At 39.7% G+C, this 27,137-nt stretch overlaps 1 protein-coding gene across 1 annotated transcript in view; it reads right to left on the bottom strand.

Moving 5' to 3' along the window:
• The window catches only part of GRIA3 (glutamate ionotropic receptor AMPA type subunit 3), a gene marked incomplete at its 3' end in the record, with an annotated part of 287,070 nt that overhangs the window by 87,252 nt on the left and 172,681 nt on the right, over nucleotides 1-27,137 (bottom strand). Inside the window, exon 5 of the mRNA XM_080795778.1 lies at nucleotides 20,920-20,973. Within this exon, the coding sequence (XP_080651904.1) occupies nucleotides 20,920-20,973 (54 nt within the window). The remainder of the gene's footprint in view (nucleotides 1-20,919; nucleotides 20,974-27,137) is intronic.

Here is a 27,137-nt window from a genome sequence, read left to right as displayed (position 1 = left end):
GATACAAAAAAAAATGCTGGATATGGACTAACTCTTGGGGCACTATGTCTCCAAAACTATAGGCACGATGGAGAAAATATGCATTCTTCCATTTTAGTGCCTGTGTCTTTATTTAGTATAGCAGCCGCAAGGACAAACACAGGTGCCAGCTTCAAACAAATGGTTTGATTTGATTCATCTATCTGTATTTTTAGTTTTTCTTCACTGAGTACAAATACAATGCTTCATGTAACTGGGAAAGTGTTGAAATATTTGACCCTAACTAGAGGTTTAAAAACTTTTCTTCAGCTTAACATGCCAAGCACAGCAGATTGCTTCAGATTCTGATGATGAGTACTTTCAACATTTGTGACTTGTAGAAATGCCAGAGCAAAACTGACAGCTTGGTTGTATATGATGGTTCACACCCCAGGGTATGTCTCACCTGTGTTTATAAACAGGTCTCAACATCTACTTCAGATCACCCGCCATATTCTTCTCTTGCTCTGGTTACCATCTGGTGTCTCTGTCACCTAAGCCTCCTGAAGGAACCTCTTCAGGTTCATACCAAGCCATGTCCACCTGGCTACTGCCAGCTCCACTGGGCACTGCTCTCTTCTAGAACACTTCTCCCAGGAATTGCGCTATTTCTGCTGGATGCCTGGCTCTTGTTAGTTGCAGTGGATGCATTTAGGTCCTCAATGGGCTGAAGCCAACATTTATATTCATAAATCAGGAGAATTCTTCCTCCCTTCTGTAGACTCTCCTGCCTAACATTTTAATATAACATTTTCAAATATATAAAAAAGTTGAAAGAATTGTACAGTGAATACTCATATAATCTCAGCTCACATTTCACAGTTAGTATTCTTCATCCATCAATCCATTTCCTTTTTGGGGTGCATTTCAAAATAAGTTCTAGATGTTGGTATACTTCACACAAAAAGACTTCAGCAGGCAGGTCCTTAACTAGATTCAGTGTTTGCATATTTCTTTTCCTTCCTTTCTTCCTTCTTTCCTTCCTTCCTTCATTCCTTCTTTCCTTCCCTCCTTCCTTCCTTCTTTCCTTCTTTCCTTCTTTTCTTTCATTCTTTGAGACAAAATTTACAACCAATGAAATAGATAAATCTTAAATGTAACACCTTATGAATTCTGATAAACGCATGCACCTGTTAGTCCTCTAAAATTTTCTTTTTTTTTTTTGCATTCCAAGTTTTTTTTTTTAAGATTTTATTTATTTATTTGTCAGAGAGAGAGCACAAACAGAGGGAGCAGTGGGTAGAGGGAGAAGCAGGCTTCCCACTGGGCAAGGTGTGTGATGTGGGGCTCGACCTCAGGACCCTGGGATCATGACCTGAGCCAAAGGTAAACACTTCACCAACTGAGCCACCCAGGCATCCCAACATTCCAAGTTTTTATTGAAGTATAACAATCATAAGAAAGTACACCTATCTTTAATATATAACCTGATGAATTCTCACAAACTGAACACATGAATGTAACCAATATCCAGAAGGGCGTCCTCTGTGTGCCTCTCCAGTCTCCATTCCTCTCCCCACTTCTTTTAATTCACCTTTCTTTATATTTTAGTGAAACAGCTTTCACAAGTGGGCCTTGAGTCCATGGGAACTGGACAAAGAGTATCACTTGCTTCAGTGAGCATCATTCTTGCTTTCTGATCATCAGAAAACTGTTTTTAAAATTAACATTAACTTGTTAGGCTGAGTTTTGTCCCAAAGTCTTCCTTCATGAAGGAAACTAAGAGTGCTTTCTCCCATTTGCTGCCCCCCCGCACTACAATCAGCAAGGAGACTTACTTGGTATGAAGTCTAATAGAGGCTCCAACTGGGGCTTGAGCCTATTACTCAACTCCCTACTCCCAGCCCCTAACATATATCCAAATAAAGAGCCTAGGATAAAATTTTAACAAACCGCTTTAATTCACTCACCATACCAAACGGTATTTGTCAGTTTACACAAGAACATTGACCAACTGCCCACCTGCCTGCTGGCAAGAATGAAGAGTGGGCCCTCTGATGCTTTAAGGGCCCTTAAAAGCCTGGGCCGGACAAGAGAAGGTCCTTTCCTCGAAAGAAATGTGTTGAAAATATTTCTGCCACCATCCTGGTTTTTAGGGTCAATGGCCACAGCATGCACTAGGAAGCAGTATCTCTTGCACCCCTCACACTTTGATAAACATCATACTCCCGTTTTCCTAATATCCACAACATGTTTAATGGATACATAGCATTCACAAAAGGGAGGCAGAGGGAAAGGATCCTGCAACCCTCACATCTGTCTTAAGGCATAACAGCCAACACTTTCGTCTGGTTTCTCACCACATCGCTCCTTTCTAGAAAGATGTTCCCTCACTTTTCTTGGCAGATATACTAAAGGGAGGGGGTCCAGCCACACCCAATTACTCCCAGGTGGCTTCATTCTATCATGTGGGCCCCACATATTCCTGCTTGGGTATCTTCCTCTCCAATAAACACATTGGATTTTGAAAACATCTTTAATCAGGAACGGATGCTGGATTTTGTCAAATGCTTTTTCTGCATCAATTGAGAGGACCATGTGGTTCTTCTCTCGTCTCTTATTGATTTGTTCTATCACATTGATTGATTTGCGAATGTTGAACCATCCTTGCAACCCAGGGATGAATCCCACCTGGTCATGGTGGATAATCTTTTTAATGTGCTGTTGGATCCTATTTGCTAGGATCTTGTTGAGAATCTTAGTATCCATATTCATCAGGGATATTGGTCTGAAATTCTCCTTTTTGGTGGGGTCTTTGCCTGGTTTGGGGATCAGGGTAATGCTGGCTTCATAAAAAGAGTCTGGAAGTTTTCCTTCTGCTTCAATTTTTTGAAACAGCTTCAGGAGAATAGGAGTTATTTCTTCTTTGAAAGTTTGGTAGAATTCCCCAGGGAATCCATCAGGTCCTGGGCTCTTGTTTTTTGGGAGGTTTTTGATCACTGCTTCAATCTCATTACTAGATATCAGTCTATTCAGGTTGTCAGTTTCTTTCTGGTTCAATCTTAAAAGTTTATAGTTTTCCAGGAATACATCCATTTCATCTAGGTTGCTTAACTTACTGGCATATAACTGTTGATAATAACTTCTGATGACTGTTTCTATTTCCTTGGTGTTAGTTGTGATCTCTCCCTTTTCATTCATAATTTTATTAATTTGAGCTTTCTCTCTTTTCTTTTCGATTAGTGTGGCCAATGGTTTATCGATCTTATTGATTCTTTCAAAAAACCAGCTTCTAGTTTCATTGATGCATTCTACTGTATCTCTAGTTTCTATCTCATTGATCTCTGCTCTAATCTTGATTATTTCCCTTCTTGTGTGTGGAGTTGGCTTAATTTGTTGTTGATTCTCCAGTTCTTTAACGTGTAGAGACAGCTGGTGTATTCTGGATTTTTCAATTTTTTTGAGGGAGGCTTGAATGGCTATGTATTTCCCCCTTAGGACCGCCTTTGCTGTATCCCATAGGTTTTGGGCCAAAGTGTCTTCATTGTCATTGGTTTCCATGAATTGTTTAAGTTCTTCTTTGATCTCCTGGTTGATCCAAGCATTCTTAAGCAAGGTGGTCTTTAGCTTCCGGGTGTTTGAGTTCCTTCCAAGCTTTTCCTTGTGATTGAGCTCCAGTTTCAAAACATTGTGATCTGAGAATATACAGGGAATAATCTCAATCTTTTGGTATCGGTTGAGCCCTGATTTGTGACCCAGTATGTGGTCTATTCTGGAGAAAGTCCCATGTGCACTTGAGAAGAACGAGTATTCTGTTGTTTTAGGGTGGAATGTTCTGTATATATCTATGAGGTCCATCTGGTCCAATGTGTTATTCAATGCTCTTGTTTATTGATTTTCTGCTTGGATGATCTGTCTATTACTGAGATTGGCGTGTTAGATCTCCTACTATTAATGTATTCATATCAATATGACTCTTTATCTTGATTAACAGTTTTCTTATGTAATTGGCTGCTCCCATATTGGGGGCATAAATATTTACAATTGTTAGATCTTCTTGGTGGATAGTCCCTTTAAGAATTTTGTAGTGTCCTCTGTATCTCTGACTACAGTCTTTAGTTTAAAATCTAATTTGTCTGATACGAGAATCGCTACCCTGGCCTTCTTTTGAGGCCCATTGGCATGAAAGATGCTTCTCCATCCCTTCACTTTCAGTCTGGGTGTATCCTTAGGTTCGAAATGGGTCTCTTGTAGACAACATATGGATGGGTCCTGTCGTTTTATCCAATCTGCAACCCTGTGTCATTTTATGGGTGCATTTCGTCCATTCACATTGAGAGTGATTATTGAGAGATACGTTTTTATTGACATTGTGTTACCTTTGAAGTATTTCTTTCTGCAGATTGTCTCCATATATTTCTGTTCACGGATATTTTTAGGATTTTTCCTCTTTTATAGAACCCCCCTTAATATTTCCTGCAGGTTTGGCTTGGTGGTCGCATACTCTTTTAAACCTTGCTGGTCGTGGAAACTTTTTATCTCTCAATCCATTTTGAATGTCAGTCTTGCTGGATAAAGTATTCTTGGCTGCATGCATCCGTTCCTGATTAAAACGTTTCGAAGTATAGGGATAGAGGGAACATTCCTGAACTTCATAAAATCTATCTATGAAAAACCCACAGCAAATATCATCCCCAATGTGAAAAAGCTCACAGCCTTCCCGTTGAGATCAGGAACATGACAAGGATGCCCATTCTCACCACTCTTGCTCAACATAGTATTAGAAGTCCTAGCAACAACAATCAGACAACAAAGAGAAATAAAAGGTATCCAAATTCGCAATGAAGAAGTCAAACTCTCTCTCTTCACAGATGACATGATACTTTATATGGAAAACCCAAAAGACTCCACCCCCAAACTACTAGAACTCATACAGCAATTCAGTAATGTGGCAGGATACAAAATCAATGTACAGAAATCAGTTGCTTTCTTATACACTAACAATGAAAACACAGAAAGGGAAATTAGAGAATCGATTCCATTTAACATAGCACCAAGAACCATAAGATACCTGGGAATAAACCTAACCAAAGAGGTAAAGGATCTATACTCGAGGAACTACAGAACACTCATGAAAGAAATTGAAGAAGACACAAAAAAATGGAAGACCATTCCATGCTCTTGGATCAGAAGAATAAACATTGTTAAAATGTCTATACTGCCTAGAGCAATCTATACTTTTAATGCCATTCTGATCAAAATTCCACCGGTATTTTTCAAAGAGCTGGAACAAATAATCCTAAAATTTGTATGGAATCAGAAGAGACTCCAAATTTCTAAGGAAATGTTGAAAAAGAAAAAACTGGCAGCATCATGTTACCTGATTTCAAGCTTTACTACAAAGCTGTGATCACCAAGACAGCATGGTACTGGCACAAAAACAGACACATAGACCAGTGGAACAGAGTAGAGAGGCCAGATATGGATCCTCAAGTCTATGGTCAAATAATCTTTGACAAAGCAGGAAAAAATAACCAGTGGAAAAAAGACAGTCTCTTCAATAAATGGTGCTGGGAAAATTGGACAGCTATATGTAGAAGAATGAAACTTGACCATTCTCTTACACCGTACACAAAGATAAACTCGAAATGGATAAAAGACCTCAACGTGAGGCATGAATCCATCAGAATCCTAGAGGAGAACATTGGCAGTAACGTCTTCGATATCAGCCACAGCAACATATCTCCAAAGGCAAAGGAAACAAAAGTGAAAATGAACTTTTGGGACTTCATCAAGATCAAAAGCTTCTGCACAGCAAAGGAAACTGTCAACAAAACGAAGAGGCAACCCATGGAATGGGAGAAGATATTTGCAAATGACAGTACAGACAAAAGGCTGATATCCAGGATCTGTAAAGAACTTCTCAAACTCAACACACACAAAACAGATAATCATGTCAAAAAATGGGCAGAAGTCATGAACAGACACTTCTCCAATGAAGACATACAAATGGCTATCAGACACATGAAAAAATGTTCATCATCACTAGCCATCAGGGAGATTCAAATTAAAACCACATTGAGATACCACCTTACGCCAGTTAGAATGGCCAAAATTAGCAAGACAGGAAACAACATGTGTTGGAGAGGATGTGGAGAAAGGGGAACCCTCTTACATTGTTGGTGGGAATGCAAGTTGGTGCAGCCACTTTGGAAAACAGTGTGGAGATTCCTTAAGAAATTAAAAATAGAGCTTTCCTATGACTCTGCAATTGCACTACTGGGTATTTACCCCCAAAATACAGATGTAGTGAAAAGAAGGGCCATCTGTACCCCAATGTTTATAGCAGCAATGGTCATGGTCGCCAAACTGTGGAAAGAACCAAGATGCCCTTCAATTGGACGAATGGATAAGGAAGATGTGGTCCATATACACTATGGAGTATTATGTCTCCATCAGAAAGGATGAATACCCAACTCTTGTATCAACATGGACGGGACTGGAGGAGATTATGCTGAATGAAATAAGTCAAGCAGAGAGAGCCAATTATCATATAGTTTCACGTATTTGTGGAGCATAACAAATAACATGGAGGACATGGGGAGATGGAGAGGAGAAGGGAGTTGAGGGAAAATGGAAGGGGAGATGAACCATGAGAGACTATGGACTCTGAAAAACAATCTGAATGTTTTGAAGGGGCGGGGGGTGGAACGTTGGGGGAGTCAGGTGGTGGGTATTATGGAGGGCGCGGATTGCATGGAGCACTGGGTGGGTGTATAAACAATGAATTCTGTTACACTGAAAAGAAATTAAATAAAAAAGTATTTTAAAAAAAAGTGCACATTACAAAAAAAAAAAAAAGAAAACATCTTTAGAGGCATACTCTGCACTCATCTTTCTACCACAGAGCAACCATACCACTGAGGACCTAGAAGTTTCTTAGTTAATCCATGTGTTATGACATATATGCCTGGGAATGAGTTCTGGCACACCTCGGGCTGGAATCATCCTGGCTGTCCTCATGAGAAGAACTGCATCCACAGCAACACAGATCAAGCCAGGAGAAGGTCACCTCAAACTGTTCTGGCTGGCAAGAGCTATACAACCCTAGCTCCTACTGATTGCCCTGAGGGTTTATCCTTCTGCGTTGTCAGAAAGCAGTAACACAGCCCCATGGACAAAATGGAGAGAGAAGTGTGATAGAAAAAGAAAGGAGGTAACAGGCATTTAGGGAGATGAGATGTTTTTGCTTCAGTGCAAGGACTGACTGGCTTATGGTCTCCCTTTGTTTCATTTGTGTGCATTTTGCTTATTTGTAATCTCTTGGATTCTGTGGCCGAATGTCATCCTGGTGTCCAGTATTTACATGCAGCAACCCATGTCCTTGAGGTTGAGACGTTCAATGCTAGATTCTCCCTCAACAGTTTGAAAAGACATGAATACAGCTGAGTTGGCCAACAAATCTCAAGGAAGTAGAAGGGGAAAAGGGAAAGGAAGTGAATGGTAGAGGGGGCTGTACAGAAAGTGGTTCTGGCTGACAGGCACAAGTTGGTTGACTCTTCTTCATCCTATATCTGAAACTCTTTTGAAAAAAGAATTTTTCTTTTTGTATCAAATTTTACTCAATTCCATGGTTCTAGTGGCCACTGACAGTCCCCACGATTATAAAAATTGAAATTTTTAGATACTTCTTTTTGAAATGGCAACATACCCACCTCAAGTTTGAATCTAAATGCAAAATACCTCTACCCTTTCTGCGAAAAGACAAATGTGAAAGAAATGACCGCTAAACAGATGAAATGGGTAAAGAGATGACATAGAACAGTGAAGAACAATGGGGAAAAGGAGGAAATTAGGAGAGAGTAGAAGAAACTGCCTGACGCTTAGCTGCCCTTCATTTCTGTTTCTTTCACGTATTTCCACCGTAATTGTGGATAAGCAGAGTCCATGATGCTTTGAAAATTGAGGACTGAGTCTCCCCAAAGCTTCAGCAAAGACATTAAATTCAGCTGACCTGACTGCTAAACCTTCAACAGACAAGTGATGCTATGAACAAATGGGGGAAAAGAGACAAATGGTAGGTATGGTGGCATCAGGAGAGAGATTCCGGTTCTCTTTCTCCACCTGTCTTTTAACTTTAAATCATTATTCGTGCTCATAACCTCTTGCTAGATTTTCTTTTTTGAGCTTCTCTCCACAGCCCTTGAGTTTGGAAAACTGAGGACAAATGTCCTAAACTCTCTGTTAAGATAGTAACTGAACAGATCTGACCACTATAGATGCAGGAAGTAACAGCAGAAAGGAGGAAGGGGATAGTGAGATCCTGGGGGATGGTAGTGGTTGGTGGTTTCTGGTCTGACTTTTCTTGTAACCTTTCGGTGATTTTTACTTGAAGTCTGCCACCCGAAGTCTGCACTTTGGGGGATTTTGATCCCTGTCATCCCTAAACTGTACAAAAATGATCCCCCTCCCCATTACATTGTGATCTACAAGTGGGACTTGCCATTCTGTCTGGTTTTTTTGTTCTTGTTTTTTGAGAACTGAAGTCTCTGGCCTCCCTGAAGCCTTTGTAAAATTGCCCACACAGATTTCATCACCCAAAAGCCACTAGGTAAAAGTGGGAAAGGGAAAGGGCAGAGGTTAGATGTCAAGACAGATCTTTAGGAGAGAGCTACTTTCCTCCTAGTCCCCCGTGTCCTTCCTTCCCATGATCACCAACATTAGGGAATGGCTACCCAAAATCTGCTATGTGGGAAATTTAGAATCCTCATGTGCTTAAAAGTTCTGGAAAAATGTGATGACTCAAAATAGATGAAAAACTTAAATGTGAGAGAGGAATCCATCAAAATCCTAGAGGAGAACATAGGCAGCAACCTCTTTGACCTCAGCTGCAGCAACTACTTGCTAGACACATCTCCAGAGGCAAGGGAAACAAAAGCAAAAATGAACTACTGGGACTTCATCAGGATAAAAAAAAAGCTTCTTCCCAGCAAAGGAAACAATCAACAAAACTAAAAGACAACCTATGGAATGGGAGAAAATATTCACAAATGATATATGAGATAAAAGGCTACCATTCAAAATCTATAAAGAACATAGCAGACTTGGGGCACCTGTGTGGCTCAGTCATTAAGAATCTGCCTTCTGCTCAGGTCATGATCCCAGGATCCTGGGATCAAGCCTCGCATCGGGCTCCCTGCTTGGCAGGAAGCCTGTTTCTCCTTCTCCCACTCCCCTTGCTTGTATTCTTGCTGTTCCTATGTCTCTCTGTCAAATAATACATAAAATCTTAAAAAAAATTAGCAGACTCTATACCGCCAAGCCAAAAAATCCAGTCAAGAAATGGGCAGACGACGTGAATAGACATTTCTAACAGACACATGAAAAATGTTCAACATCACTCAACATCAGGGAAATACAAATAAAAACCACAATGAGATATCACCTCACACTGGTTAGAATGGTTAAAATCAACATCTCAGGAAACAACAGGTGTCGGCGAGGATGCAGAGAAAGGGGAACCCTCTTTCACTGTTGGTGGGAATGCAAACTGTTGCAGCCACTCTGGAAAACAGTATGAAGGTTCCTCAAAAAGTTAAAAATAGAGCTACCCTATGACCCAGAAACTGCACTACAAGGATTTATCCAAAAGATACAAACATAGTGACTTGAAGGGCATATGCACCCCAATGTTTATAGCAGCCATGTCCACAATAACCAAATTCTGGAAAGATCCCAGATGTCCATTGACAGATGAATGGATAAAGAAGATGTGGTGTTTATATACACAATAGAATATTACTCAGCCATCGAAAAGAATGAAATCTTGCCATTCACAATGACGTGAATAGAACTAGAGGGTATTATGGTAAGCGAAATAAGTCAGTCAGAGAAAGACAAACACCATATGATTTCACTCATACGTGGAATTTTAAAAATTTGTTTATTTATTTAGTTTTGTTAAGAAACAAAACAGATAAACATAGGGGAATTGAAGGAAAAATAAAATAAAATAAAAACAGGGAGGCAAACCATAAGAGACCCTTAACTCTAGAAAACAAACTGAGTGTTGCTGGATGGGTGGTGGGTGGGAGATGGGGTAACTGGGTGATGGGCATTAAGGAGGGCACTTGATGTAATGAGTACTGGGTGTTATATGCAAATAATGAATCACTAAATTCTACCCTTAAAACTAGTAATACACTATATGTTGACTAAACTGAATTTAAATAACAAATTAAAAAGAAGAAAAAAGGAAAAAATTTCTAAGGAAATATGGCTCAAAAAAACCCCCAAAAAACTAATGAAGCAGAGTTAGGCTTTCAACACCCAAACCCAAGAAGTAAAAGAAGAAAGAGATGGGGTTGCTAGGGGTGGGAAGTAGTGGAAGAAGGCATCCTACCTATCTGCCTGCCAGCTCTCAAATTATTTTCCATAGCCAGCTACCTCAGGCTCCACTCCTGAAGTTGGTCAGTTTTTGTCATGTGACCTTTCCCAGAAAGTTCCATTCTCACTCCTCCTTGACAGAAACACATATGGGGTGGGACAAAGTTTTCTCAGCCAGTCAGCTCTGAACTCTCTCATGATCCCTCCTTCTGTCACATATACTCTTAAGTATTCTCACTCAGGCTTCTCTCTAGCCCACAGGCCTAATCTCTCCTTATACTCCATTTCTAACTCGGTCTCCTGAAAATGTCTCTGAGTAGTAGTACAGTGACCAGACAGCAATACATGTAATTAAATTGTATTTTTAAGAAACTCTTATTAGGGAATTCTTGTCTTTAGAAAAAGTGTAAGTTTGATTAGTAGTTTAAATATGTGATAAATGAATTCACAAGGTTCTGCATTTTAACTCGTGCTCTTGGCTCAAAACTAAATTGACATTTGGTTTAAAGTTCTTGAGGTCTTTTTAGTTTGTTTTGACTTTTGTTTCAGGTTTTAAGTACCTGACCTGCATACTTTTCTTAATAGCAACTGCTCAAAAAAGGACAGAAAACCCATAAACTTTTATTTAATACATGTATTTTAGCATATCTGACTCCAAAAGAAATTTCTGTGTCATGAATTGTATTTTCTCACTGAGCTTCATCTGTTATTAAAATTATGCATTTTAAAGTAACATATTTTTATAAAAAATAAAACGTGTTCCAGTGGATTTCTTTGATATTTTGTGTGAGACAAGATGGCTCCTTTTGCTTAAGCAGGATGCTGTTTTATAGCAACTGTTCTATCCCTTTGCTGAATCATAATAGTTCATTTTTTGCTTAAAAACTGGTTTCACCTTCTGGCATCTCCCATCCAAACAAAGATATTAGAATTTCTTCTTTGTTTTCTCTTTACCTTCTTTCCCATTTTTAATTTTGAGTGTGGAGATAGACAGTCATGATTTCTCATCTAGCTGGCCTCTGAGAACCTACTTTTTCAAGAGAATGACACATATCACACACAGTACCTCAGTCAATGAATTTGTTACATTTTGAGGTTTTAGAGTCTATAAAACAAATTAATTCTTGTTTTCTTTTGAAATTTTTATTTATTTTTTTGCGATTTATGGGTACTTTTATTTTATTTTTTTCAGTGTTCCAAAATTCATTATTTATGCACCAACACTCAGTGCTCCATGCAATATGGGTCCTCCATAATACCCACTACCAGGCTCACCCAACCCCCCCCCACCTTCCCCTCCAAAACCCTCAGTTTGTTTCTTTTGGAATTTTTAATTTGAGTTCACTTTGAATAAGACATCAGTGAGTCTCCAGTTAGATCCTGTCTCATACTCCAGCACTCCTTCCCTAACTGCCTACTGATTAAATTAACTTCCATATTCCATGAGCATCTTAAAAAGAATGGGTCTCAAAGGAAAGTTATTATATTCCCTCAAAATCTCTTCCTCTTCCTGTATCCATTCTTTTAATTAATGTACTTTGGGCCTACTGGATCGGTGGGTGTGAGTCCCATGCACCTGTATTTTTATAATTTCATCAAGTGACTTTAAAGCCCAAGTGGGTTTGAACACCACTAGTCTAGATTGTTGTCTTAGCTTTGTAGTTGGTGCTCTAAAATCTAGTTCTTTATCTCTCCAGCTCATTCTTCACATAATAAATTTACCTTCCTGGAGCACCTGGGTGGCTCAGTCAGTTGAGCACCTGAATCTTGATTTTGGCTCAGGTCAGGATCTCAGGGTCCTGGGATCACACCCCAAGTCAGTCTCTGTGCTCAGTGGGGAGTCTGCTTGAGGTTCTTTCTCTCTCCTTCACCCTCTGTCCCTCCCCCAACTCACATTTTCTTTTGCTCTCTCTCAAATAAATAAATCTTTTAAATAAATACATAATTTAATTAATTTACCTTCCTAAAATACCAGTTAGAGCATAATATTCCCTTCCTCAAATCATTGTAATGATTCCTTGCTTTGTACAGATGTATTAATACCCAAATATCTTGACTTGGCCTTCAAGAATTTCTCTTATGTTATTTTCTGTTCCCCTGGCCCACATGTACCACTTCCTTAAACAGACCTCATCCTCTAGCCATATCACGCCATTTTGAACAGTGCTACCTTTGTCTGTTTTGTTTCCTTTGTCTAGAAAGGACCCCTGCTTCATTACTAACAGCTCTGGCTATCTCTACTGAAATTTCATTCTTCAAGAACAATTTCCATTGGTTAAATAATGACTAAGGAAGATCAATATCAAACTGGTCTCTACAACCTCTACCAGGTACTAAAAGGGCCCATTTGTACTCTCTCTCTCTCTCTCTCTCTCTCTCTTTTTTTTTTTTTTTTGCCAATTATTATGTAGGCTCTTGCACATTGTTGACTGCTTATGGGCTTTTGTCCTGCTTCACTACTACATGCCTTCCCATGCCTTCCGTGGAATAAATATATGCGTATTGTCACAGCATCATTGCTAAGTGACTCCAAGTTTCCCAATTTCTGCTGTACTAGGTGGAATTTCTGTTGGGCCCGTTTTACTATTTCGTAGGGATTTCATTAACTAGATGTGATGATGAGGTGCTCAATGACTTTTGCTTAGATTGGACTTAACAAGTTCTAGTGCTGCTTGCATCTCACCAGTTCTGTTTGGTTAAAATTGTTTGATTAATTGCCAGGATGATTAAATGCCAGTGTGCAGAGGGAGAGATGAAAAGAGATGAGAGAAGGCAGAGGAAGACTGGAGGCAATTTTAGTACTCATAGATAGGATGAGTTGAAACTCTACTTTCTTACTTTTAATGTTTCAGGTATCTGTACAGTTGACTATTTGGATCTGTGTAACAATGGCAATATTTGTTGGAAATACAGATATACTCTCCAGGAGTTATTCCCTTGAGAGGGAACCCACCCATTTGGATTTGTAAGTTCTGCTATATTGTATCACTTCTCGATTACAATACATCTGTTTGATCCAGTGCACTGTTGCCCACATCTGGATGCAATTTTATAAAACCAACCATGACATCTGTGCCTAAGCAGTTCACATGGGATTTGCAAGTTACCCTTGAATGATTCTCCAGGGCCATCTTTTATACAGATACTAGTTACACAATTGGCATCCAAACACAGATTGTCCCAATTTGAGAATAACCAGACAAGTCAGTCTTGCAAAGATTCAAATGACTTTAGTATTATCCTGTCTCCCTTGATTTATACATACTGTAATTCAATTTCTTTATGGCAGTGTGGACAATGGAGAGTTGCAAATAAATATATTCAAATCTTACTTTTAGAGCACTTATTTTCAAGATATTGTGTGGAGATTTCCTTCATATAATACTATTTTTAGGAAAACAGAGACAAGATAAGTTGGGTGACTTTCATTGAGTTGATGGCAGATTATGGGTGAGAAATGGGAAAGGTGGCTTGCCTATAGTGAAGATAAAAGCAGTAGAAAGAGGGTTGGGAAGCTGCCAAGGGCAAGTATCTATCTCATAATTTAGATGGAGTCTGGCTCTATCTTTAGTGTCACTTGAATTGTTCATGCGGGTGATGCTTCGGTAGGGAAATACATAGTAATTGTGGTGACTCAAGTTATCAGGTTGCTAATGAGAGACACAAGTCTTTTTCTAGAAGCAGGTCCATCCTCCTGAGAGGGTGTAGTGTGTAGAGTTGAAGATTACACCATATAAATTAGCCCTTAATTATAGGTTGCTTGTATTGTTCACTCATTGTTCTATTCTCTGATCCAATCAACATACTTTGTAATCTTTTAAGGGTTATCCATTGGTAAGATGGTGAGTCATATCAAACTTGCCCTGACTTTGTGGCACTTCAGTCCACTGGGAATTATTTGTATGAACATAAGTTGATATAAGCTCTATTAGCAGGAAAAATAGCCACCAATATCTTTTTTTAATAGTTGTATGGAGGGATAATTTAAATACCATAAAATCCATCCATTTGACACTGATTTTTTTAAATTAAAAATCAGATCATGCACTCCCACCCCATTTTGAAATTCTTCAGTGGCATTCTGTCTCTGTTGAAGACAGCTAAAACTTCCTTAACCAGTCTTACTAAAGCCTTACCTAATCTTGAACTCACTCTGCTCCAGCCAAAATTGCCTTCTAACAGTTCAGAGACTCTTTTCTGCCTCAGGACTTCGGCACATGCTGTTCCCTATGCATGACATGAACTTTCCCTGATTCTTTATATAATTGGATCCTTCTCATCATTTGGATCATTATTTCAAAGTCACCTTTTCTTAAAAATCTTGTCTGGGCATGCTATGCAGAATTTTGATTTTCCATACTCAGTCTTCTCTTCATTCTCTGTCCTAGATCTGTTCTGTCTCCATGCTAATTATTATAAGCTCTGCAAGTTTTATCTGTCCATTACGACTATAAGGTTCTTAAGGACACCACCCTCTGTCTTTCTTGCAGGGAAGTGAACAAGGTATTAGGCAGACAAGTGATACAGAGGAAAAATAATTTACTATAAAGATCTTTAGAGAAGTATTGCCCAAAGTGTATGTGGACTGGTGCTAGTCTGCTATTTGTTAGTAGTCAGAGATGAAATAAGGAAAGAAATAGAAAGCAAGCCCTTATAAACCTTATAGCAATTTAACAAGGTAGTATTATGGCTTTTAAATGCAATACTAAAAATTTTGGCTTATATTTTTACATATCTTGTTTTTCTTGTTTCATGTTTTTAGTAATTCACTTCTGTTGATCTGTGAAGATTTGGAGGAAAAAACTGGCCCTTCTTCACAGATAGTTTGAGAAGCACTGTTTTAGGACATGATCTGAGATCCTAGGGAAGAAAACGGAATTCTTTCAATTTATCTTACCAGAACATTGGGTAGAAAGTGATCTTTCCTTGTTGAGAGAGAGAGAGAGAAGAAGAAGAAGAAGAAGAAGAAGAAGAAGAAGAAGAAGAAGAAGAAGAAGAAGAAGGAGGAGGAGGAGGAGGAGGAGGAGGAGGAGGAGGAGGAGGAGGAGGAGGAGGAGGAGAAGGAGAAAGGGATGAAGGGATGGTTGACTACAATGGGGACATTTTTGGACAGGGAGAATGGGAATCTCAAAGTTGGCAACTTTAAGTTGACAAGTGCCTGTGGATTTCTAAATGCCAGATGGGAAGTTGGACTTCAGCCCACTCCACAACTCCACATTCTCTTGGTGCTCTGCTGTAACCTATCTCCATTTGGAGAAGAAAGGGAATCCTTGGCCACCAGAGAAGTTGTGTACCCAGGAGAGGGGACTGGGATCATGGCATTTGGGAGCAGTAGGGATTTCCCCCTTCAGTCCTACCTCTTTGCCTGTAAAACCACACTCCAGCTCAGTGAGCTCTGTGTTTACATGCCAGCTTCTGAGGTGACATTATTTACAACACATTGTTTGTATATTTATAATTTCATTTTTTTGAGTGTTTGAAGTTTCTTTAGAGAAGGAGAGAGTGGGAGAGAGGGAGAGAGAGAATGAAAGAGAGAGAGAGAAAGCGCGCGCAAACAAGCGAGCAGAGGGAGAGAGAGAATCTTAAGCAGGCTCCGCGTCCACCATGGAGCCCGATAAGGGGCTTTTTCTCACATCCCTGAGATCATGACCTGAGCTGAAGGCAGAGGCTTAACCCACTGTGGGGCTGGCCTTTTGTCTCACTGAGATGCTTGAGTGGGTCAAAGGGGAAGAGCAAGGTGCTCTGTCAAGAGTCTGCTCAACCTGCATTGGAGGCCTAGCTTGGCAATGTATTAGCTCTGAGACTTTGGACAGTCATGTGTTTTTACTGAGCCCATTTTCCTGATCTCTAAAAAGCTTAGGAAGGTGACTAGGTAAGAAGTTTCTCCTCGTGGGAGTTCTGAGTAATTTTAGTAAGAAATATAAAGAAAACAGCTGACAGCAGAGAAGAGTCGAAGAAATGTTAGCTCCCCTAACACAATGTCCTCCTTTACTGTCTGTTTATGTGGCCCTCTACCACTGGCAGCTGACATGACCTAACTTCCACTTGTAGGGTCAACAAAAATCACCCACTCTGGGATTGGTCTTGACCCAGGCAGGGAAATTGTTGGGTCTTCTAAGATAGTGGTTAACTGGTATAGCACTGAATGAGTCCAGTATGGCTCATTTTCTCCCCTGGGCACCTCAAATGCTTTTTTTTTTTCTTTGGTCCTATTTTCAGAGCTGGGTGCTGAACATCTGTTGTTGGACCATCTTAACCCAGATCTAATTCATTTTGTGTTGACCGCAGGATGGTTTTGATTGATCCTTCAGATCCTCAGCTATGTTTAGAACTTAGATAAGGGTACTCATACCCTTCTTGGCTTCTGCCCACCTGAAATGATTTTAAGCCTGCCTTATGGCTTTATATCCCTAAGGACAACAGTCTTCTGGTTTTGTTCCCCCATTTATATCCTCAGCTTCTGCCTAACTGCTATGCCTATATTCTCACTCCTGGCCTTCTCTGGTCTAAATTGACCCTCCATGAGGGAAGAAATGTAGAGCTGGAAGTGACCTTGGAGTGTTTCCCAAGTTTTAATCATTAGTATGCCACCTTTATAGTTTTCTGCCATATAGGTGGATCATCTGAGCCATAATTTACCTAATATTTTTTTATATGGTCTAAATTTTTTAACCTAAATATCTATTTTACCCTCATTCTAAAGAATGGTATCTGTAAAATCACAGAATTGAGAGGATAGTTACCTCAGCAAAACTCATTTAATATAAATTCCAAACTAATAAGTTTAAGAAACTTTGCTGTGTACTCCCTAAAATCATCTTTTGTACAAGTAGTATGCTTGGGAAAATAATAATTTTGTGTAACTCTCCATTTTATGGATTAAGAAACCTGTTTCTTAGCTCTGGGTCTAGTGCTTATTTTCATTATTCCTAGGGTTGTTAGTCTAGGGTTGTGCACACAATGACTGAGCTATCATTACTGACATATATAAAAAAATTAAATCACAATACACAACATGCCTGGGGATGCAATGTAAAGGATCCTGATCCAGGACCTTGCCTTGAAAGAGAGAGAGGTTGTCTGACTGACAGAGAGTATACATGCTGGTTACCTCTGGTACCATAGTGGCAAAACATTACCACCTTAGAGTCCTGGAAGAGAACACAACAACTATGGAACCATCCTGAAAAAAATGACACCACCAACTGATACAGAATTTATTGGAGACTTGTTTGCTCTCTCATCATTGGGATGTTCACCTCTGGCCTGTGTCTTCCCCAGACCACATCTCTGGCCTGTACTTCTGATGGAATCTTTTGTTTCTTCCAGAGACTTCAGTAAGGTAGAACTTTCTGCAGCTTATTGTCCACTGTGAAATGTACAACCTGACCTGTGAGAGTCCTGTGTTGAAGCATCCAAGGGCTATCTGAGTCTTCTCACGTTTGGATTGCTACCAGAGAATGTCTATGTTAAAGCACATAGAAGTCTTTGCCAGATAGATGGAGCTCCGTGGCAAGGGGTAGACATGGCACTCTGGTGCAGGTGATTCCAAAAAGCTTAGGGAAGGGCCATGACTGTCTTTGACTTTGCATTTGTAGAAGAAGGTGGGGGGGTTCTGTGTTATTGCTTATACCTAGACTCAGATTAGACTTTGTTCCCTTGTGTATCTGTCCTCAGCTGTCATCCAGCTGGCTCATTTTGAAAGGAAACATCTTAGCTCCACTTACCCTTTTTTGACCATCTAAGGAAATTCTAAATAGTTTTGGGGTGTGTGTGTGTGTGTGTGTGTGTGTGTGTGTCTTTGGTAGAGGTGTTTGGGGTATTTTTATCTGCTATAAAAAACCTGGAAACCATAATGGGATAATCTGTCTCATTTTTATCAGAGATTAGCAACAGTTCCTATCTCTATTGCCTGCATTCAATTTGATATAGAGTACAGGGACTTATAGAAACATATGGCTGAGTTCAAATGAAAAGAAAGTCACTAGAGGAAAAGGACTGGCAACTCAACGCATGGTGAATGATTTCACATTTTCATTAGGTAGACTGACATTATGTCATGAATTACATTCTTTCTGAAGGACCAGACTTGACTTGTTCTTGTAGTAGGCTTCCTCCCACTGTCTCATGATTCTGAGTCCTGGCTGGGCATTCAGTTAATGATTCTTTTCCACAACCTCGTCCTAATGATTCTCTCTTGCAGTTCTATCACTCTACATGCTTTCATTTCTGCCAGGTCTGGGTCTCCCGTTGAAACCAAAGCTCATCTAAAGGATTATTGGTAGGAATAAGGAGGCCCAGTTAGAATTCTAGAATGGCAAAAGTCTCCATGTATCATCCAGTCATTGATGCACATGGCTCGGATCTCCCTTTAAGACGGAACCTGCCTCCAGGAGTTTAGTGAGCTGATAGCCTCCAGTTTCAGGATCTGCCTCAGCTTTCAGGCAGAAGGTATGTGTTTCCTGAGCAGCTGCCAGACAATGGCTGAGCAAGGTGCTGGTGCAGTGGCTTGGGGTTTCAGGGTAGCGTGGGGTCTTTGCGCAGGAATTCTCGGTTGTGCTGGCCAAGTCTTTCTTAGAACTATCCCACCATCTGAAGTTCTCCTCAAACTTCCTTTTCCTCTCTTTGGCTGATATCAGATCTGAATTGCCTTAAGCTCTCCCTTTCCACTTGTGACCCTTTCTCTTTAATTTTTTACGGATATCACTCCCAGCAAGTGTCTTGGACTTCTAATTATATCTTAGCATCTGCTTCCAAAGGGCCCAACCATTACATCAGTGAACCCCCCCACTCCCATCTGAGGTTTATAGTAAGGAAACTGAAGTGACTTATGTAAGGTCCCATAGCTAGTTAGTAAGTAGCAAAGTCCGTATGACAACTCAAACTTTCTGATCCTTCATTCAATGCTCTTTCCCAAACTTCAGTCATCCACATGCCACCATAACCACATATACAAAAACCAGACCCTGCCATATGTTTATCTCCCATGTTATTGCTTACGCAACACATTTGACACATTACAAAATGGATTCATTTGTTGTTAAATCTCTACATTAGCCCTGTATGAACTAATAATACCCATGAAATTTGGATTTTGATGTGCTCATTTTATATTTTTCTAACACACAATAAATGATACACTACCATCATAATAAAAAAAGTATGTGTGCACTATGTAAAGTCATCTCATATACTGTCAGTGACGGATGAACCCTGGGATGTATAAGGCAAAAGAGAAGGAGAAGGAAAAGGAAGGAAGGAGGGAAGGAAGGAAGGAAGGAAAGAAGGAGAACAAAATACTTATTGATCAGAAAAAAATGGTAAAAACCCATCAGTAACTGCCCTCAGCTGCCTTGCTGTGACATCCATGTTTCCTGCCAAGCCCTGGTCTAACTTCCAATGAGTCAGCAAACATCCTTTACTTATTGGTTGCCTTAAAAAACCAAATTGAATGTATTTAGAAGTAAATGAAGAATCAAGATTTCCCCTCCTAAAAGAGTCAATACATTTATCCCCCAAATGGTCTGAAGTGCTCCACTTTGAGCAATTTATTGGAGAAGAGGCACACTACATTTTAAAGCAATAGCTTTAATCATCATCTCATAAAGTGTTGGAAAACACACTTCCTAAAAGAGGTTTAAGTAACATTTCCTTTCTCATTAAAAAAATTTTAATCATTAAAACAAATAAGATTTTTTCTTTAAGAAATCTAAGAATATAATTATAATAATCTTTCATCTTTGTTGCTATTCTTTTGGTGTAAGAGCTCCATAATGATTATCATTCTGTTGTGCTAATGAAACAAGATCAGGGTTAGAACTCATGTCATGTAATAATGTAATAGATTCTTAGTATCACAGTGATAATTTAACATTCCTCTTTCATTTTGGGGAGATAGTATTATTCAAAACCTCTGCCAAACAGATATTCCCGATTTAGAAGCCATTTAGTTAATTCTTAAAACAATTGTCTTTTTGGAGAAAGAACTATAAACTAACCTAAATGTAATATTAGCTTCTAGAGGTCATGGGTTTTAAAGACATGGGAAATATGAAGGAAAAGATTTAAGTTGTGTTTTATTATAAGTATAGAGGTGGCTGTCCACTTTGACAGGGTCCCTTGATGTTCTATGTTCCAACCTACTTCTGGCATCTGATTTGAAAAGATTTGGTAGTGGTCTGCTTCTGGAAAGACAAACCCAGAACTGATGTGTACGTCTACTTGGGTAAAAGGGGGAAAGAATCAATTTCCTGTGTCCCCTGTCCCTTGTGTTATATTTCAAACCTGGATCAAATGGTTTACATTTCAAATTCAAATCATATCTAAGAAGAATTGGTGAAAAATCATCTCAAATTACTATGTTTTAAATGAGAGAATAGAAGCTCACAGCTTAAACAGAGAGCATAATTGAAAACAAGGCTATTGCATTCAGGTTTTGGCATTTTCTGACTCATTTCGCCAAGCACCTAAAGAACACGTTAGGTTCTTTGTGTATTTCTTTTTTGGGTGATTACGGATGACACAAACTAAATAGAATATATTGCCCTGGGAAACAAAAACTCTGCTTGTTCTTACCAGGTTAGCAAGCATGTAGTGATAACCTCTTGAATGTTTTCCCAGGATCACAACCTGCAAAAGAAGAAATAAGAAATACTGCTTATTTAAAAAGGACATTTTCAATTGCCTCGTCAATGGGAAGTAAAACAATCAATCAATGGGCTAGAGCGAATTACTTTTTTTAAAATTTTTTATTTTTTTAAAGATTTTATTTATTCATTTGACAGAAAGAGATCACAAGTAGGCAGAGCAGCAGGCGGGGGTGGGGGAAGCAGGCTCCCCGCTAAGCAGAGAGCCCAATGCGGGGACTGATCCCAGGACCCTGGGATCATGACCTGAGCGGAAGGCAGAGGCTTTAATCCACTGAGCCACCCAGGCGCCCACTAATTGCTTTTAGATGATCAATAAATTGTTAGGTCTTTTGTATATAGTAAAATCACAGTTAACAGGCCCAGAGTTTTTTTTTTTTTTTTTTTTGCACATTTCAATTTCAGGCAGAAAATGCAGGAAGAATTGGTAACATCAAAGTTAAAAGTGTCAAAAACAAGGGAGGAAAATCTCTCTAAACTTCCAGGTCAGTAGCATCATTGTCACTTAAAATAGATGGCAGAAGCCATGAAGCTGATGATCCCCCCACCTATGAACTGGATTCTGTACTCAGCTGCTGAGATGAAAAATGGGCTGAATGTGGAATACAAATTAGAAAATAGAATATGCAGTACATTTTTTTTGTTGTTATCTGGAATGCTTAAGGAATAGAACACTCTGGGAATGGGGTTAATGGGATTTTCAGATTAATCGGAATTGCTTTTAAACTTTTCTAAAATGCTTACCTTCCTTTTCCTCCCTTAATAGGAAAGATTTGTGACCATCCGTACAGCTTTTGGTGCTGGATGCAAGGGTGCAGGGCAGGGGGAGGGGGTTGTCCCCTAGTGGACATTTGGAGCCGCCTGGAAGCATATTTGGTTGTCACATCTGGAAAGGTGACTAGTATCTAGTGAGTAGAGGCCATCCTCTACTCACTACTCACACTCACTACTCATCCCTGCACAGGCCAGGCCTCCACAACAAATAATTGTCTGGTAAAAAATGTCAGTTACACCTGAGGTGGAGAAACCCGGCTTGGGGTCATCATTCTTATGGTAATTTTCATGAATAACACTGTATTAATTCTAAACCCTACAGTTTAGAAAATGCATTTTGTTTTTTCAAAATGTGTAAGTGAATTGAAAGTTGTCAGTTGCAAGTTTTTGACTAAATACCTCACATAAGCTTATTTCCAGATAGCTAAGTAGGGCAAATTCCGGTTAATTGAGGATTTTATAAAATGTCACTTTATTAAGTGCTGATTATGTACAAAGTACAGTACTGAATGCAGGGAGTGGGAACCAGGACGGGGATCGCATAGAGGATAAAGACACAACTGGAAGTGGAACCCAGTTTTGTTCCAGGTCTGATGCTAATACCACTTTAGGAGCGCTGTTTAAGAAAAGTGAAACAAAAGCATGAATAGTAAGGCGTTGGAAAGAACCCATGCAAGTAAGTTGCCCTTAAGCTTAAGCTTCCTGACAAGTTCGACCGTGGACACAGCGGTCAAAGGGTTTAAAAACAACTTGAGGGGGTGCCTGGGTCAGTTGAGCATCTGACTCTTGATTTCGGCTCTGGTTGTGATCTCGGGGATGTGGGGATTGAGCCCTGTTTTGGGCTCCTTGCTCAGTGGGGAGTCTGCTTGAGATTCTCTCTCTCCTTCTGCCCCTTCCCCACTCTCTCTCTCTCTTTAAATAAATAAATAAAATATTAAAAAAAGATAAAATAAAAACAACTTGACAAGATAGCAAAATTGCTTATGTATCAAACCAGAACTATATATAAAAGGCCGTAATAGCAGTAAAAACAATTGCCCTTAATTGAGTGCCTAGTATATGGTAGACAGTGTGCTAGGTGCTTTATATGTATTTAATCCCTAGAACAATTTAACAGATTACGTTTCATTAGTTTCATTTTCTAAAGAGGAATCTCAGCTAGAGAGAGGTTTTTCTTTTAAGATTTTATTTATTTATTTGACAGAGAAAGAGACAGCAAGAGCAGCAACACAAGCAGGGGGAGTGGGAGAGGGAGAGGGAGAAGCAGGCTTTCCGATGAGCAGAGAGCCTGATGCGGGACTCCATCCCAGCACCCTGGGATCATGACCCGAGCCGAAGGCAGACGCTTAATGACTGGGCCACCCAGGCGCCCCTAAAGAGAGTTTAAGTAATATGCCCGAGACCACACAGCTCAGAAGTAGTAAAGCTGGAATTAGAACCTGAATCTGTCTGCCTCTAGAACCCAAATTCTTGGCAGTACGTTACATGGTTTGTTAATATGCACTTAATGTCAAACACTAAAAATTGTTCTAGGTTCTTGGAGAAGAAGAAAAAGAGGTATCTAAGGTATGCTGGAATGGATAGAGGTTTCCTGGAGAAGATAAGGTTTAAACTGGCTCAGAGGAGTGGAACCACATATTTAAATATCCTTATCATGCTGGCATTAGAAGCTTTCCAGTCATTCATGGGCAGAGAGAGAGAGGGAGAGGGAGAGAGAGAGAGAGAGAGAGAGAGCTGTTTTCGATTAATTTAAAATATGAGCCACATTTCTGACTGATTATTTATGGAGGAAATGAAAGGTTAATGAATGTCTTGAGCAAGTGATTTCTCACGCTGCCACGACACAAAATGAGCTATTAGGTATCTGCTGGGATGTATTCTTCAGTGTCCGCTGTGAGAAACCTCCTTACTGGTGACATTTGTTAACTCTGGATGGCAAGTTGGGACCATACATTTGTTGCATTTTTAATTCACTGACAACCCTCAACATAATAAAAGCAGAGGGTTCTGAGTTCTGCCAGAAAAATGAGTGAGATTCCTGAGGGCGTCTGGCAGAACTTTGAGAAATAAAGCAGCAAGCCCAAAAGAAATGGGGTCTTTCTCACCAGAGGAAGGGCTTAGTGTCTTTTTGAGCAGAGGGGGGAAAAGAAACATCAGTGTTGGGAGAAAAGTCCTGAATGAGAACCCAGGAGCCCAAACTTGTCATGTACTCACTGCTTGTTTATGGGCAAATCACTCAACGTACTCCTGCCTCCATTTCCTTATCTGTAATCTGGGATGATGAACCTGGTCCTTCCTGTCTCCTCAGTGTTGTCAAGATCAAAGTGAAAAACATCTACACTCGGGGTGGGACGTGCCTCATGTAATCACAAGAAGTTAAATAACCCTGGGGGGGGGGGTCACTCCCTGAGACATTGTATTTTAGGTTCGGAAACACTTGAAGCTATTGGAATATCTGCTTCCGTCCCTGCCCAGGTAGTTTGTTCAGAAGAAACTCATTTATCTGCTGGTAGCTGTCTCATATTATCACCTCACGGAATTTAGCTTAAGCTGGAAGGGATGGGAAAATTATCTAAAGATAGGAATCTTTAGGTGTCACAGAGCTGCTGCCTCCAAGGCCCTAATTATTTCCTCACCCTTACTTCCAGCGCCTTCTTAACTCTTACTTAGCATAGAGTTCTTACCAATCTTGGTTTTGCACTTCACAAAGAAAAGCTGCAAATTAGGAAGGGTGTGTATAGAGGGAGGGCGTAATATTAGAAAGAGGCATGTTAGCAGCAAACGAAGTGACAGGCTGACTTAAAGGAGATAGCAAACAACATCGTACTCCTGCACAGTATCATCATGGATGCTGTTGTCAATGCCTGAGTCACCAGGGTCTGCTTGATTGTGTTGGTAATTTCTGCTGGGAAAAAAAAAAAAAAACAAACCCACATGGTACCTTTGCAGTAGGTTTCTCACAGAAATGTTCCCAGTCCTGATATTTAACAGAGTGCACTCTGATACTGTGATACCTTGAAATCTTACTTCCGTGAGGCAGCAGTGATCCTACCAATGTGAGCTAAGTGAGGCCTCGCCGCAAAAAGTGTCCTGTTTTAAACACTCTGGGTCTTTCCCTGTTTTGCAGTTTTGGTGCAGGGCTTGTGGGAGGGAGGGTGGGGTGGGAGGACCGTATGTGATACAATGCACAAAAGAACTAGTTAATGGGAGTGATTCTTGTGCAGTTAGTCCTCAATCTTGATTCTTGCCATCTGCTGTAGATGAACAAGGCATAAATTGTACCCTGAGCTATTTAATGACTCTGGTAACCAAGAGAATATTCAACTTTGCTTTTACAGTAATTATAATAGCTCTTTCTGAATTAGTTTCAGAACTTCAAGTAGAAAAGCTGTCTTAACAGTCTACTGTGAAATTTAAGGAGGAAATACCAGGTTTCAAAATCCTTATACCATATTCACTGTGCCTTTGTAAGATTTGTTGGAGATGATGGATGGAGAGATGTGATGGTGGATATGATAAATGTAAAAAGGAGAGATGTGTCAAATGTAGATAAAATTCATTGTTTTAAGGAAATTTATTTTTAGCTTCACAAATAGGATCTGAAAGAACAAAATGCCACAATCCCTCTTCATTGAAACTTAAACAACAGTTTTGTTTGCAGATGAAAACAGCTCTTCCATACTAACTCACTGAGTTGAGCATATAGCCGAGCATTAAATTATTTGTTAAAACAACTGATGAATCATGGCTACCCATTTGGGGGAAATGTTCCCTTATTGACTCCCCCATCCACTTATCTGTGGCATTGGAGGCTGGGTTTCACTGAATAGTTAAAAATAATCCAGAAAGTGTTCAGTTGGTTTTCTATGTAAGAGGCCATTTCTTTTTCAATCTAAAGCTCAATCTAGACATTTTCATAATTTTAGAAATTTGAAATTATATTGCTCCATAAGACTACTTGAGAGAGGCCCACAGACCCTTTGGGAGCAAAAGCATCTGTTTTTCTATGCTTGCATTAAAAAAAAATATGTGTATGTGGAAAAGTGTCTATGATTTTATTCCCCCTTAGATCCATCTGGTATGCAGATTAGGTTATTTGCAGACCTAAGTATCTCCATGTTTGGATTTTCTACATTGGTGCCAAAAAAGGATCTATGTATAAAGATTGATCTTGCTTTGAGTACAGAACATGCCTTGCCGCTCACCTTAATCTGCTTCTCTTCAATTTAGGTACCCTGGGAAGTCTGGGGGGCTAGGGAGAGAAATGAGGGAGGCTCCCAGTTTTAATTTGCCCGGTTTACCTATTGTATAGGTATTTTCTCTTTAAGGAAAAACCCACATTCCTTGTGTTTAAGGAGAAAACATTTTTCAGTACCCCCTTCCATTTCTGCTTTCTTTTTTTTATAGTTATAAAAAGATATGTTGTCCTATGGCAACCTATCTAATTTCAGCTGTGTTGGGAGTTAAATAGTGGTATGCTACAAAAATCAGCCTCAGAATATGCCACATTTCCCAGAAGAAATCTTCCATCAGATATGATAAAAGGCATTCATTTTCTTGAATGAAAACCTCAAACTACTCAATTGCTTTAGTCTTAGTAAACATATATCAGAAGTCAATTCTGTTAGAATTATTTTGTAATAATCTCAATCTGCACACACATGTTCTCCCTTAACTGAAAGACAGTGAGTGCTTCATACTGCAGTCATTTGACTTGAATAAGTGTGCTGGATTAGTGAGGCAGAGAAGAGCCAATCACCCATCCCAAAGTCAGCCCAATGGCAGTGGGGGTGGGGGTGGTGCCAATGGAGAAAGATGGGCTGAAGCTTTTCATAAAGAAGGAAAATTGGAGTATAACCGAAAAATCTCATCAGCACTTACGCTGTCTAGAGGAGAAGCTCATGCAGAGAGAAGGCAATTGAATAAGGCACCAAATAAAACGCCAGGATGTGAGGATTAGAGGACAAGGATTTCACCAAAGAACACGTCTTTGGGAAGTTTCACTTCCCAGACTTTAATAGTGCATTCACTATGACTGAATAGAATATACAGAAGATTTAATGCTAAACAGCAGGAGAGGCAAAGAGAACGTACAAATGATAGGCAATACATGGCCACGAGTAAGTTAAAGGAGCAACAGATAATTCTCACTCCTGTGGATAAGGGACCATTTCAGTGCATGTTGACCTTGGGGGGGATACCTCTCTGTATTAACCCAGAAACAGTATATCTCAAATTTCATTCCCTTGAAGACTTCTATTTGTGTCCTATCCACATACTGCAGTACTATTATTTACTTCATATTTATCTTTATAGCTACTCCTTTTTTTAAATTTAGCCATGTTTAAAGCAATAATATCCATGAAACTACAT

The sequence above is a fragment of the Martes martes genome, assembly GCF_963455335.1.
Source record: "Martes martes genome assembly, chromosome: X".
Taxonomy (NCBI): Eukaryota; Metazoa; Chordata; class Mammalia; order Carnivora; family Mustelidae; genus Martes; species Martes martes.
This window is presented reverse-complemented; position numbering and strand designations above follow the sequence as displayed.